This window comes from Dendrobates tinctorius, unplaced genomic scaffold (assembly GCF_039654945.1).
Source record: "Dendrobates tinctorius isolate UK_male_01 unplaced genomic scaffold, ASM3965494v1 ptg000154l, whole genome shotgun sequence".
Taxonomy (NCBI): domain Eukaryota; kingdom Metazoa; phylum Chordata; class Amphibia; order Anura; family Dendrobatidae; genus Dendrobates; species Dendrobates tinctorius.
In genome coordinates, this window is record NW_027361821.1 from 3,887,949 (window position 1) to 3,903,095 (window position 15,147).

Here is a 15,147-nt window from a genome sequence, read left to right on the forward strand (position 1 = left end):
TTCAATGTTCAGTAGTGAACACTGCGTGTGTGCTAACAGAGCAAGAAGAAATTAATGAGCTTGTGGCAATCAAAATACAGCTCCCTGCCCAAGAATGCAGTCCCTGAGAATCTGCTCGGGGGCCTGATAAAAGGTCATTGAGGGCCATAAATGGCCCTGGGGCCTGAGGTTCCCCACCCCTGGTCTACATAGTACTGGGGAAGGAGACAACTGGTTGAGGTTGGAGCTCCAGTGGTAAAAGGGTTAGTGCAGGTTATAGGCTTTTCTGAGTTTTCAGGTTGCATCCAAATATTTAAATACTGGAAGACAATCAGATGTGCTGAGGTATTGATTTCCAGTGGATGGGGGATGCTTTGGATAAATTTTGGAATCCGTTGTGCAAGGAGCATACAGAGGCAGCTGGAAAAAGGAGATGATATGGGAAGCAGGGCTGTGGAGTCTGTATCCATTTTGATGGAGTCGGTATAAAATGGACCTTTATGTCCATGCTCAGTAGTAACCAGTGCTGTGGGGTTATAGATGAGATGAATCTGTGCTGCACTTTATGTACATGCTCAGTAGTGTCCAGTGCTGTGGGGTTATAGATGAGATGAATCTGTGCTGCACTTTATGTCCATGCTCAGTAGTAACCAGTGCTGTGGAGTCATAGATGAGATGAATCTGTGCTGCACTTTATGTACATGCTTAGTAGTGACCAGTGATGTGGGGTCGTAGAGGAGATGAATCTGTGCTGCCCTTTATGTACATGCTCAGTAGTGACCAGTGCTGTGTGGTCATAGATGAGATGAATCTGTGCTGCACTTTATGTACATGATCAGTAGTGACCAGTGCTGTGTGGTCATAGATGAGATGAATCTTTGCTGCACTTTATGTACATGATCAGTAGTGACCAGTGCTGTGGGGTCGTAGCTGAGATGAATCTGTGCTGCCCTTTATGTCCATGCTCAGTAGTGACCAGTGCTGTGGGGTTATAGATGAGATGAATCTGTGCTTCAATTTATGTACATGCTGAGTAGTGACCAGTGCTGTGGAGATGTAGATGAGATGAATCTGTGCTGCCCTTTATGTACATGCTCAGTATTGACCAGTGCTGTGGGATCGTAAATGGGATGAATCTGTGCTGCACTTTATGTACATGCTCAGTAGTGACCAGTGCTGTGTGGTCATAGATGAGATGAATCTGTGCTGCACTTTATGTACATGCTCAGTAGTGGCCAGTGCTGTGGGGTCATAGATGAGATGAATCTGTGCTGCCCTTTATGTACATGCTCAGTAGTGACCAGTGCTGTGGAGTTGTAGATGAGATGAATCTGTGCTGCACTTTATGTACATGCTCAGTAGTGACCAGTGCTATGGAGTTGTAGATGAGATGAATCTGTGCTGCACTTTATGTACATGCTCAGTAGTGACCAGTGCTGTGGAGTCATAGATGAGATGAATCTGTGCTGCCCTTTATGTACATGCTCAGTAGTGACCAGTGCTGTGGGGTTCGTAGATGAGATGAATCTGTGCTGCACTTTATGTACATGCTCAGTAGTGAGGCAGTGCTATGGGGTTCGTAGATGAGATGAATCTGTGCTTCACTTTATGTACATGCTCAGTAGTGACCAGTGCTGTGGAGTCATAGATGAGATGAATCTGTGCTGCCCTTTATGTACATGCTCAGTAGTGACCAGTGCTGTGTGGTCATAGATGAGATGAATCTGTGCTGCCCTTTATGTACATGCTCAGTAGTGACCAGTGCTGTGGAGCTGTAGATGAGATGAATCTGTGCTGCACTTTATGTACATGCTCAGTAGTGACCAGTGCTGTGGGGTCATAGATGAGATGAATCTGTGCTGCCCTTTATGTACATGCTCAGTAGTGACCGATGCTGTGGAGTCGTAGATGAGATGAATCTGTGCTGCTCTTTATGTACATGCTCAGTAGTGACCAGTGCTGCGGAGTCATAGATGAAATGAATCTGTGCTGCACTTTATGTACATGCTCAGTAGTGACCAGTGCTGTGGGGTCATAGAGGAGATGAATCTGTGCTGCCCTTTATGTACATGCTCAGTAGTGACCGATGCTGTGGAGTCGTAGATGAGATGAATCTGTGCTGCTCTTTATGTACATGCTCAGTAGTGACCAGTGCTGCGGAGTCATAGATGAAATGAATCTGTGCTGCACTTTATGTACATGCTCAGTAGTGACCAGTGCTGTGGGGTCGTAGAGGAGATGAATCTGTGCTGCCCTTTATGTACATGCTCAGTAGTGACAAATGCTGTGGGGTTGTAGATGAGATGAATCCGTGCTGCACTTTATGTACATGCTCAGTAGTGACCAGTGCTGCGGAGTCATAGATGAAATGAATCTGTGCTGCACTTTATGTACATGCTCAGTAGTGACAAATGCTGTGGGGTTGTAGATGAGATGAATCCGTGCTGCACTTTATGTACATGCTCAGTAGTGACCAGTGCTGTGGGGTCGTACACTAGATGAATCTGTGCTGCACTTTATGCATATGCTCAGTAGTGACCAGGGCTGTGGGGTCATAGATGGAATGAACCTGTGCTGCACTTTATGTACATGCTCAATAGTGACCAGTGCTGTGGGGTCGTAGATGAGATGAATCTGTGCTGCACTTTATGTACATGCTCAGTAGTGATCAGTGCTGTGGGGTTGTAGATGAGATGAATCTGTGCTGCACTTTATGTACATGCTCAGTAGTGACCAGTGCTGTGGAGTCGTAGTAGAGATGAATCTGTGCTGCACTTTATGTACATGCTCAGTAGTGACCGATGCTGTGGAGTCGTAGAGGAGATGAATCTGTGCTGCTCTTTATGTACATGCTCAGTAGTGATCAGTGCTGTGGGGTTGTAGATGAGATGAATCTGTGCTGCACTTTATGTACATGCTCAGTAGTGACCGATGCTGTGGAGTCGTAGTAGAGATGAATCTGTGCTGCACTTTATGCACATGCTCAGTAGTGACCGATGCTGTGGAGTCGTAGAGGAGATGAATCTGTGCTGCTCTTTATGTACATGCTCAGTAGTGACCAGTGCTGTGGGGTCGTAGATGAGATGAATCTGTGCTGCCCTTTATGTACATGCTCAGTAGTGACCGATGCTGTGGAGTCGTAGATGAGATGAATCTGTGCTGCTCTTCCCCTAAAAACCAGGGGAAGAGTCTTGAGGAGATCATTTGCATATTCCCAGTGCCTTCTGGGATAAGTGAAGAGTCTCCACGGCTCATCTTTCATCGTTTTTAAGAAATCTCAAGATGGAAGAGGCCAGGAGCCATTTGGTGAGCTGCATTTTTTTCTACATGTTCACAGACTTACCAGTGGAAAAGCCAAACTTCACATGCCACAAATGCAAGCTTGTGTCCCTGTTGGAGGAAAAGTTGCAAAATCTCGAAGAGAGGTTAGCTACATTGAAGATCATTAAGGAAGGTGAAGAGTTCTTGGACAGAGCAGAATTATCTCTTCATGTTACAGAAAGAGAAGAAATTCGAAGTGCATCTGAAGAAACAGAGGAATGGAGACATGTGACCCAGAGAAGCAGGAGGATCAGGAGGCAGTCAGCACCCATACTGCTCAGAAACCAGTACCAGGCTCTCACGCAGGAAAACAATGAAGAAATACATCAGGATAAGACTTTGCCAACAAACAGCAACCTTGTACGCCTTCAGAGTCCTCCTGGATGGAGAAAGAAAAATGTTGTGAAGAAGAAACGGAGAGTGGTGGTCATGGGGGATTCCCTGTTGAGAGGAACAGAGGCCGCTATCTGCAGACCAGATATAACTTCAAGAGAAATGTGCTGTCTTCCAGGTGCAAAAATTAAAGATGTGTCTGACAGGATATCAGGACTCTTCAGACCTGCAGATGACTACCCATTCCTGCTACTACATGTGGGGACAAATGACACCGCAAGAAACGACCTGGAAACCATCTGCAGAGACTTTGAAGACTTAGGCAAGAAAGTGAAAGAACTGGGAGCGCAGGTGGTCTTCTCTTCCATCCTCCCAGTGGATGGCCATGGAACAAGGAGGTGGAATAAGATTCTGCAGGTGAACAACTGGCTACGTCGATGGTGCCGTCAGCAACGATTATTTGGATTTCTGGATCACGGAGTGAATTACCTATACGATGGACTACTTGCTAGAGATGGGGTGCACCTTACGAAGACTGGAAAACATGTATTTGGAAGTCGCCTTGCTACACTTGTAAGGAGAGCTTTAAACTAGAACAACATGGGAAGGGAAGCAAAAGACCAGAAAAAGCCATACACCTGACAAATGCTATTGAGAACTCTGCTATTAGAAGTGGAAAGGAAGAACAAAGACGAAAGAATCTAATTAATAAAAATATTGGAGAAAGAGAAACCAATCACAAACTAAAATGTTTCTATACTAATGCACAAAGCATGGGCAACAAACAAGGAGAATTGAAACTACTAACACAGGAAAAGAAATATGATGTCATTGGAATCACAAACTTGGTGGGACAATACACATGATTGGAATAGAAGACTAGAAGGATACAACTTATTTGCAAGAAACAGACTTGATAAACGAGGAGGAGGTGTCGCATTGTATGTTAGAAACGCGTATATCTGCACAGAGATTGAAGCTTCAGAGGCTGGGAGTTCTGTGAAAACTGTTTGGGTAAGAATACAAGGACAGAACAATGGAAAGGACACCATTGTAGGCATTTACTACAGGCCGCCTGTGCAAGCTGAAGATATGGATGAACTCTTTATGCATCAAATGGCCAAGTTCTCCAAAAAATGACATAGTTGTCATGGGAGATTTCAACTATCCAGACATTTGTTGGGAATCTCTCTCAGGCAAAACTAACAGGTCAAGGAAATTCTTATCCTCTCTTGCTGAGAACTTTATCTTCCAAAAGGTAAGGGAGAAAACAAGGGGAACTGCTACCTTGGATCTAATCCTTATAAACAGGGAGGAAATGGTTGAGGAGGTAAAAGTGGCTGGGACCCTAGGAGGTAGCGACCATGCTATTTTAGAATTTTGGATAACTAGAGGCGGAAGACCTGTGAAGACTCAGACGTCAAGGTTAGATTTCAGAAAGGCAGATTTTAAGGGATTCAGAAAGAGAATTGGAGGGATCCAATGGCTGGATATCCTTAAAGACAAAAATGTCCAGGAAGGATGGGAAATCTTGAAAAATGAAATTCTCAAAGCACAGTTGTTAACAATTCTGAAAAGAGGGAAGAATAGGAAGCATTTAAGGAAACCAGGATGGATGAACACAGAACTTAAGCACATGCTAAAAAGGAAGAAAAAAATGTTTATAAAATGGAAAGAGGGAGGCATATCTAAAGAAGAATATAATGCTGTCTGCAGAACCTGCAGGGCACAAATCAGATTATCTAAAGATGAAAATGAATTGAGGCTTGCAAGAGATGTCAAAAGAAATAATAAAGGATTTTGGGGATATGTCAAAAGTAAAAGAAAAGTCAAAGATGCTATAGGATTTTTACAGGATGAAAATGATGAAATGGTAAGACAGGATGTTGAGAAGGCTGAACTTTTAAATTCCTATTTTGCATCTGTTTTCTCTCAGAAAGGAAATGTAACATCAACTGTTATTCACTGTCCTATTAAGGGAATAGAAGAATCCAGGATATCTATAAACAGAAAGATAGTGAGGAAACACTTAGCTAACCTAAATGAATTCAAGTCTCCAGGTCCAGATGAATTACACCCCAGAGTACTGAAGGAGATAGCAGAAGAAATTTTTGAACCCCTCTCCATAATCTTTGAAAATTCTTGGAGAACAGGAGAAGTGCCAGAAGACTGGAGAAGAGAAAATGTTGTTCCTATCTTCAAAAAGGGGAAGAAGGTGGACCCAGGCAACTATAGGCCGGTGAGTCTGACTTCTATACCAGGAAAGATCTTTGAACAAATTATTAAACAACATGTATGTCAATACCTGGATAAGAATGAAGTGATTAAACAGAGTCAGCATGGGTTTGTAACTAATAAGTCATGTCAGACTAACTTAATTTCCTTCTATGACGGTATCACTGATTGGGTGGATCAAGGAAATGCTGTAGATATAGTATATCTTGACTTCAGCAAAGCATTTGACAAAGTCTCTCATACAATCCTTATTGAAAAAATGACTAAGTATGGAATGGACAAGGCAACTGTTAGGTGGATTCATAACTGGCTTAGTGATCGGACCCAAAGAGTGGTCGTAAATGGCTGCACATCCAGTTGGAAGAATGTCTCAAGTGGGGTACCACAGGGCTCTGTCCTGGGCCCTGTATTGTTCAACATCTTTATCAACGATTTAGATGAAGGAATTGAGGGTAAACTGATTAAATTTGCTGATGACACAAAGCTAGGAGGGATAGCTAATACTAGAGAAGAGAGAGAGAGGATTCAAAAAGATTTAAATAAACTGGAGAAGTGGGCAGCAACTAACAGAATGGTTTTTAACAGGGAGAAATGCAAAGTACTACATCTGGGCAATAAAAATGAAAAAAGCATATATAGAATGGGAGGAATAGGGCTAAGTGACAGCACATGTGAAAAAGACTTGGGTATACTAATAGATCACAGACTGAATATGAGTCAACAGTGTGATGCAGCAGCAAAAAAGGCAAATGCAATTCTAGGATGTATTAACAGAAGCATACAGTCTAGATCACGTGAAGTCATTATTTCCCTCTACTCCTCTTTGGTCAGACCTCATCTGGAATATTGTGTCCAGTTTTGGGCACCACATTTTAAAAAAGACATCAACAAACTGGAGCAAGTTCAGAAAAGAGCGACCAGAATGGTGACCGGTCTGCAAACCCTGTCTTATGAGGAAAGGTTGCAGGATTTGGGAATGTTTAGTTTGCAAAAGAGAAGACTGAGAGGAGACTTAATAGCTGTCTACAAATATCTAAAGGGCTGTCACATTGTAGAAGGATCAACTTTATTCTCATTTGCACAAGGAAAGACTAGAAGCAATGGGATGAAACTGAATGGGAGGAGACACAGATTAGATATTAGAAAAAACTTTTTGACAGTTAGAGTGATCAATGAGTGGAACAGGCTGCCACGAGGAGTGGTGAGTTCTCCTTCAATGGAAGTCTTCAAACAGAGGCTGGACAGACATCTGACTGGGATGATTTAGCGAATCCTGCTTTGAGCAGGGGGTTGGACCAGATGGCCCAGGAGGTCCCTTCCAACTCTACGATTCTATGATTCTATGTACATGCTCAGTAGTGACCAGTGCTGTGGGGTCGTAGAGATGAATCTGTGCTGCACTTTATGTACATGCTCAGTAGTGACCAGTGCTGTGGGGTCGTAGAGGAGATGAATCTGTGCTGCCCTTTATGTACATGCTCAGTAGTGACAAATGCTGTGGGGTTGTAGATGAGATGAATCCGTGCTGCACTTTATGTACATGCTCAGTAGTGACCAGTGCTGTGGGGTCGTACACTAGATGTATCCGTGCTGCACTTTATGTACATGCTCAGTAGTGACCAGTGCTGTGGGGTCGTACACTAGATGAATCTGTGCTGCACTTTATGCACATGCTCAGTAGTGACCAGTGCTGTGGGGTTATAGATGAGATGAATCTGTGCTGCACTTTATGTACATGCTCAGTAGTGATCAGTGCTGTGGGGTCGTAGATGAGATGAATCTGTGCTGCACTTTATGTACATGCTCAGTAGTGATCAGTGCTGTGGGGTCGTAGATGAGATGTATCTGTGCTGCACTTTATGTACATGCTCAATAGTGACCAGTGCTGTGGGGTTGTAGATGAGATGAATCTGTGCTGCCCTTTATGTACATGCTCAGTAGTGATCAGTGCTGTGGGGTCGTAGATGAGATGTATCTGTGCTGCACTTTATGTACATGCTCAATAGTGACCAGTGCTGTGGGGTCGTAGATGAGATGTATCTGTGCTGCACTTTATGTACATGCTCAATAGTGACCAGTGCTGTGGGGTTGTAGATGAGATGAATCTGTGCTGCACTTTATGTACATGCTCAGTAGTGACAAATGCTGTGGGGTTATAGATGAGATGAATCTGTGCTGCACTTTATGTACATGCTCAGTAGTGATCAGTGCTGTGGGGTCATAGATGAGATGAATCTGTGCTGCACTTTATGTACATGCTCAGTAGTGATCAGTGCTGTGGGGTTGTAGATGAGATGAATCTGTGCTGCACTTTATGTACATGCTCAGTAGTGACCGATGCTGTGTGGTCATGGAGATGAATCTGTGCTCCCCTTTATGTACATGCTCAGTAGTGACCAGTGCTGTGGGGGTGGAGATGAGATGAATCTGTGCTGCACTTTATGTACATGCTCAGTAGTGACAAATGCTGTGGGGTTGTAGATGAGATGAATCCGTGCTGCACTTGGTGCACATGCTCAGTAGTCACCAGGACTCTGGAATCTGAGTCGGAGAAATTGAGGAGTTGGGGTCAGTGGTTTGGTTTACAGACTCCACAGCCCTGGTGGGAAGGTATCAGGAGACTAGATGGGAGATTTGAGGGTACAGATTATAACCTTGTAAATCATTGTTAATGTGGAGTCAGTGAAGGGATTGGCAGAGAAAAGAGGTGTATTAATCAGGCGGCAGATTAATAGGATAGATTGGACGGATGTGAGAATATTAGATGGGAGACTACAACGGAGGATATTGCAATAGTCCCCGTGGGAGATAAGGGCATGTAGTGACATTTGTGTTGACTCAGGGTAGAGGAAAGGTTCAGGAAATATATTGAGTTGGAGGTGGTAAGGGCTTGGGCGTGAGGTCTCAAAGAAGGTGCCGATTCATTTATTGCATGAGGTATATACCTATCTAGCTGTATCCATGTATGGCATTGGATTTATGGAGATTTAAAATGTTTCAAAGACAGACATGATTTTTCAGTTACTAATTTACATTTCAGGAAGTAATAGGTGAATAAAAATAGAAAATGACAACAAACTGCTTAATGTCTGTATCCCATAAGGTGGACTAATACGTCATGGCTGTAATTCCATGGTTATCGGCTACAGCTTTATCACCGCACATTGTGAATCCAATGACCAGCTGCACACCATTTATAAGAATGTGTGGAGTGATTGGGATCTTTGTTATACAGATCACGTCAATTTTAATATTAAATATTACTGTAATAACTTTGGTTAACCAGACCTGTTAACGGACGATAACCACTGGTTATGTTATGATCCGGTTACTCTACATATTAACATTAATAAACACCTCACCCCCAATCCATCTGATGTCCTTTCTTCAGTTGGAATAAAACTTGGTGCAGACATACAAGTTTTTTACATTCCTTTCCAAAAATGTTTAGGAGACAAACGAAGAACATTTTGGGGCAATTTAGTACGTTTCCTTTCCACTTTAAAGGGAATCTGTCACCCCTTTTTTGAGATATCCTATAATGATATCATTCATGTGTCACATAAGGATTCTCTTAGTACTTTTGCTTCCCCCTGACCCCGCACCTTTCATGCATAAATACCTTTTTTATATCGGTTCAGATGTATGTAAATTGCCACGGTCCGGTCCGCTGGGCGGGGCTTATTCACCTGCTCCCCCCCCCCTCCCTGTCTTGCTCTACACAAGGAGAAAAGTGTAGAGCAAGACAGGGAGGGGGAGCAGGTGAATAAGCCCCGTCCAGCGGACCGGACCGTGGCAGTTTACATACATCTGAACCGATATAAAAAAGGTATTTATACATGAAAGGTGCGGGGTCAGGGGGAAGCAAAAGTACTAAGAGAATCCTTATGTGACACATGAATGATATCATTATATGACATCTCAAAAAAGGGGTGACAGATTCCCTTTAATATTCTCCCATAAGCTGCGAACATGGCTTACGTGAAATAGAGGAACCGGTTTTCTGTTTTCACACAAAGTCATAAGAAAGTTGTCACTGCATAAATAGCGGCAGCATATTCCGGAGCACGGTAGTGATATTGTCAGTTTGTGGTTAGAATGACTATGTCAAAGTTCTATAAGACTTAGCTTGCCGTCAGGTTATCCTGTATTGCTATTCCAGCCTCTTATTATTCCTGTGTCCCTTGCACTAATATTGTATGTTCTCTTTTGCAGGAATACTTTTATCATCTGTATCCCAGAGAATACCTTGCAAGACCTTACATCCCTAAGCAGAGGTGGTGTCGCACAGCCTGGAAGATGCCACAAATTACACCCGTAATTAAGTGAAAGAGGGGTAGCTTGAAGATCTTTGGTCGTCTGCTAAACGTGATGACGGCCTGGTCCATGGTCAGACAACTGGAAATGGAAAAGAAGAGGCCGTCCAAAGAAGAAAGGGCGGCTGCAAATGAAATGGACTACTCACAAGACCTTGGAGACTGCAGTGAATCTGATGAATGGACCAGCTCAGAGAGTGAAGCCGAACAGGGAGGCCGGAGTGGAATTGGGAGTTATGTCAATACTCTTTTTCAAGGTATAGACATTGCAAGTAAGCCACACAGACAACTTTGTAGATCACCGTGCTTGGATCGTCCCAGCTTTTCACAAAGCAGCATTCAAGTTCTGCAGGAGCACCAAGCCAAGCTGGTAGATACTAAAAGTCACCTGGACAAAGAGTATCAAGCCAAGATGGACTTCGCCCTAAAGTTGGGATACAGTGGAGATCAAATCCAAGCTGTCCTCAATAAGCTGGGTGCAGACGCCCTGATCAATGATATCCTGGCAGAGCTGGTGAGATTGGGAAATAAGGGCGAGTCAGAAGCACAGGGCACTGGAGACATTGTCACTGCCAGCCTAGTACCAAGAGGCCCTTGCACCAAAGAGATTGCAAGTCCAGAGCTATCTCTAGAAGATGAAGTTGTTGACAACATGGACAACCTCAGACCCATTGTCATCGATGGAAGTAACGTGGCGATGAGGTCGGTTTACAAATATATTTAAACGTAAAACAGATTTATTACTTTAGATGGCAAGCCGTTTATTGATCACTTGAGAAAAAATAAATAAAACATTTCAATCCAAAATGGTTAATTCTAACTGATCAAAGGGATCCTCATTAGCTTAAAGTCTACTCTCCCAGACATTTGATATTGCATTAGATTATGATGCTGAAGTCAAACCCCCGATTCTATAGTTTCCCTGGAGATCAGCTGCTGTGAGATGTATCTCGTAGAAGTTTATCCCGCTGTCCACATTGAAATCTCCTGAACACTTTGTTGGGTGTTTCTCTGGGGATTTGGTAGAAATAGATGTCACCCACATTAGCTTTTAACCAACAACTCTGTAAAAGGTACCTGGGCACCTTAAAAGGAATCTGTCACTAGGTTTTCGTCACCTAATATGAGGACACCATAATGTAGGGGCGTAGATCCTGATTCCAGAGATGTATCACTTACATGGCTGCTTTGATAAATCACAGTTTTCTCTGCTGCAGATCTAGCAGTTCTCTAATACTGAGCCCTGTATAAACTCTGCCCACACCACTGATTGGCAGCTTTCTGAGTACACTGTACATAGGCAGTAAGCTGCCAATCAGTGGTGTGGGCAGGTGACTCATATCTCATGAATATGGAGGACTTCCTGGCAGCAGGTTTACTAGTCATCTAGTTATAATCACCTGCTGATAAAACAGTGATTATATGAAACCTACAGCAAGCATCCTAGTAAGTGATACATCGCTGGAATCTGGGTCTGTCTCCTTAATCGGTCTGTCTCCTTAATCGGTCTGTCTCCTTAATCGGTCTGTCTCCTTAATCGGTCTGTCTCCTTAATCGGTCTGTCTCCTTAATCGGTCTGTCTCCTTAATCGGTCTGTCTCCTTAATCGGTCTGTCTCCTTAATCGGTCTGTCTCCTTAATCGGTCTGTCTCCTTAATCGGTCTGTCTCCTATTTGTAGTGGTTGTGAGCGATGGTTGTTTATTCTAATTTCCACCCATCTGACTCTCACTTTTATCCTTCTTTGTCTTATGACAAACTCATCCGTGCCAGTAAAGTTCACCCCCAGGCGTTTTTTCCTACCCAGTGTAACAGTGAGCGTGGAGAGACGCAGCTGCACGCTGGGTGGTAAAGTTACCATGGCAGCTGTATGACGCCCAGCCGGTGTTGTACAATGGTCCTGCTGATTAGGATAGAGCCAGTGTATGATTCTTACTGGGCGTTATACAGCTGTCTCGTCTCCTCACACAATGTCAGATTAACCTGCATAACAAACGTCATAAATTATTCTGATTTTGTAATGAATTTATATAGTGAAGTCTGAAATGGAAGCTCGATAAATGTCATCATGGAGACAAACAAGCAGCGTCCAGTGTTTGTCTTCATGCTCCTAATTCTCCAAGTGGGTTGCTTGGAACTTTGAATGAGTGAGTGCTTTCAGCCTTTTTTTTTTTTTTTTTTTTTTTAACTTTGAGTAAATCTAAATCCTAGTCATAAATCTCTTCATTCTTAAGTTGGCCATGCACATGCAAACATTGGATGTAGAGCTGTCTCTCCTGACTCCAACATTCTCATGCCGACCCCCGCTGCTGTCTGAAGTCTAATATGTCGCCATCTCTTTAGTGCGGATACAAAAAATCTCCAAGTTCCTCCTTTACTGTTCGTGCACATGGCAGGATATAGTGCAAGTGCAAATACACTACAAAAGAGGAAGAGTAATAAATTGTTAATGACTTTACTGATCATTTACTAAGCAGTGTGGAAGGAAGAGGAGCACTATAATAAATTGTCATGCTCTGTACATTGCTTATTTATTTCGTTTCTCAATTTTTTTCCAGCCATGGCAATAAAGAAGTCTTTTCTTGTCGAGGAATACAGCTGGCTGTAGAGTGGTTTCTTGAGAAAGGACATAAGGATATTACAGTGTTTGTGCCGGCATGGAGAAAAGAACAGTCCCGACCTGATGCCCCAATCACTGGTACTTGCCCTTATTACATATGTGTATATCTGTCACCTGTTTGTGTAAGTTCTCTATAAACGCTGCATGTTTGATACCCCGTTCTATTGTCAACGCAACAGGGGTGAAATGTGAATTTTAGGATAACATACTGCAGAGGTTTGTGTCTTTTTATCACCTAGGAATCGTCGGCGGGAAGCTTTCATCCAAAGAGGCTGATATGCAGAAATCTTAGTATCACATTTAGTGGCTATTAATTCAAAGAAAGCTAACATTACATAGCAAGATACAATGTTCTGTCCAAACATTGTCCAGAAGTTACATTTTATCAGGTTGTTTAATATTTTTTTTTTTGTCTCCTTAGATCAAGAGATTCTTCGCAAACTAGAAAAGGAGAAGATTTTGGTCTTCACTCCATCACGTAGGGTGCAGGGCCGCAGAGTGGTTTGCTACGATGACCGCTTTATAGTTAAGCTGGCCTTTGATTCTGATGGCATCATTGTGTCCAATGACAACTACAGAGACCTCCAGAATGAGAAACCTGAATGGAAAAAGTTTATTGAAGAAAGGCTTCTTATGTATTCATTTGTCAATGACAAGTAAGTGTCTTGCAAAAATAATGAAATCCAATTATTAGCAATTACACCCTAATAATTGTTGCCTCTAATACTGAGAGATTTACTGTTCCTGTACTTTGTAGTATACTTAAAAAAAATAAATAAATAAAAAAATACAAATAAAAAAAAACATATTGGCACAATTGCTTTGCCATTTATGCTGTTTCTGTTAAATCAATATGACTGGACAGATTAACCCTCTTACCGACATCTGCCGTACATGTACGGCGAAAGTCAGTAGCGGGTGCATAGAGTGGGCTCACTGGTGACATCAACACCAACTACCATTACCCCAATTGCCAATGCATCGAGAAGAGGAAAGGCGCAGCGCCAGAATAGGATCTTCTCATCTGATGCTCCAATTCTGGGATGGCTGTGGGCTGGTATTTTTAGGCTGGGAAGCACCCAATAACCAGGGACCTTCTCAGCCTGATATCAGCTGTCTGCTTTATCTTTGCTGGTTACAAAAAATAGTGTGACCCCACGTCGAATATTTTTTTTTTTTCATCTATTAGGTTAAAAGATGTACAGTAAGCTACACAAGCAAGACACAAATTATATATGTGACGTATACCTATTTATAAATCCTCTAATCTCTATCTTTGCACGTCTTTAACACACAAAATTTGTAATTTCTATTCTGCATTCTATTTTGGTACATGTCACATGACGGTACACATGGACAGCCAACAGAAAACCACACTAATAGTAAAAAAGGACTGTCACGCACGTACATCTTTTAAGCGGATGTGTGAGTCTGTTTTATCATCAGTTTAGATGTGTTGCACACTATAAAAATAAACTGCATATGAAAGGAGGTTTGAGCTCAGACATGATCTTCCTTTGTGCAGTTATATTGTTGGTTTAGAGACCTAATATAAACATGATGTGACCAATTTGTGCAAAATGTACTAAGCAGTTCCACTTTATTTCAAAGATGGAACGTTTTGTAAGTAACATTTAATATATTCTAAATCTTTAGAAATTTTTCTTCAATTGAGCACCTACTTACACGTTTCATCAAATGCACAAACCTTCCTAAGCCCATGTTTCCACAAGAAAATACACAGCATTTTTTTGACCGGTGTCCACATCGGAATAAGCAATGGCAATCTTCTCTTTTTTTTTATGCTTGTTTGCCTTTTAAGCTTTTAGATTGCAGATTTGAATCAGCGGTTTTTTTTTTTTTTTTGGGGGGGGGGGGTTTGATTAACGCAGAATCACTGGGATTGTGCACTTGAAAAGGAAATTCTTTTTTTACAGGCTCATGAGAAAAGCATTTATGGTAAAAGAAAAAAAAACACCCAGAAATGTACAATTCAACATAGTCTTTACGTGTCTGATGGGCATAAGTTTACATTAAATAATACACTTTGTTACAATCTTGGAATTTTCTGCACACAGTAAAAGCACCGCAGGATAAATGCAGTGTGTACACTTTGTGACAACATGACCTAATGTGTTGTGACTAAATCCAATTTCCAGGTTTATGCCTCCTGACGATCCTCTAGGAAGACATGGCCCCAGCTTGGAAAATTTCCTGCGTAAAAAACCTGTTGTACCGGAGCATAAGAAGCAACCTTGTCCGTATGGTAAGTAGATGTTACATAAGTTGCTGTGTTATTTGCTTTTTTTTTCTTTCCCCATGTGATGTATTTGAAATTGTGAGACT

The 15,147-nt window shown here is 42.3% G+C and overlaps 1 protein-coding gene across 2 annotated transcripts in view; it reads left to right on the forward strand.

The window, feature by feature from the left end:
- ZC3H12B (zinc finger CCCH-type containing 12B) overlaps positions 1-15,147 on the forward strand; it is an 82,118-nt gene that overhangs the window by 61,478 nt on the left and 5,493 nt on the right. For both annotated transcript variants that reach the window (XM_073547576.1, XM_073547578.1), the window contains exons 2-5: positions 10,084-10,886; positions 12,740-12,879; positions 13,223-13,457; positions 14,961-15,067. In XM_073547576.1, the coding sequence (XP_073403677.1) occupies positions 10,240-10,886; positions 12,740-12,879; positions 13,223-13,457; positions 14,961-15,067 (1,129 nt within the window). In that variant the 5' untranslated portion in view covers positions 10,084-10,239. The remainder of the gene's footprint in view (positions 1-10,083; positions 10,887-12,739; positions 12,880-13,222; positions 13,458-14,960; positions 15,068-15,147) is intronic.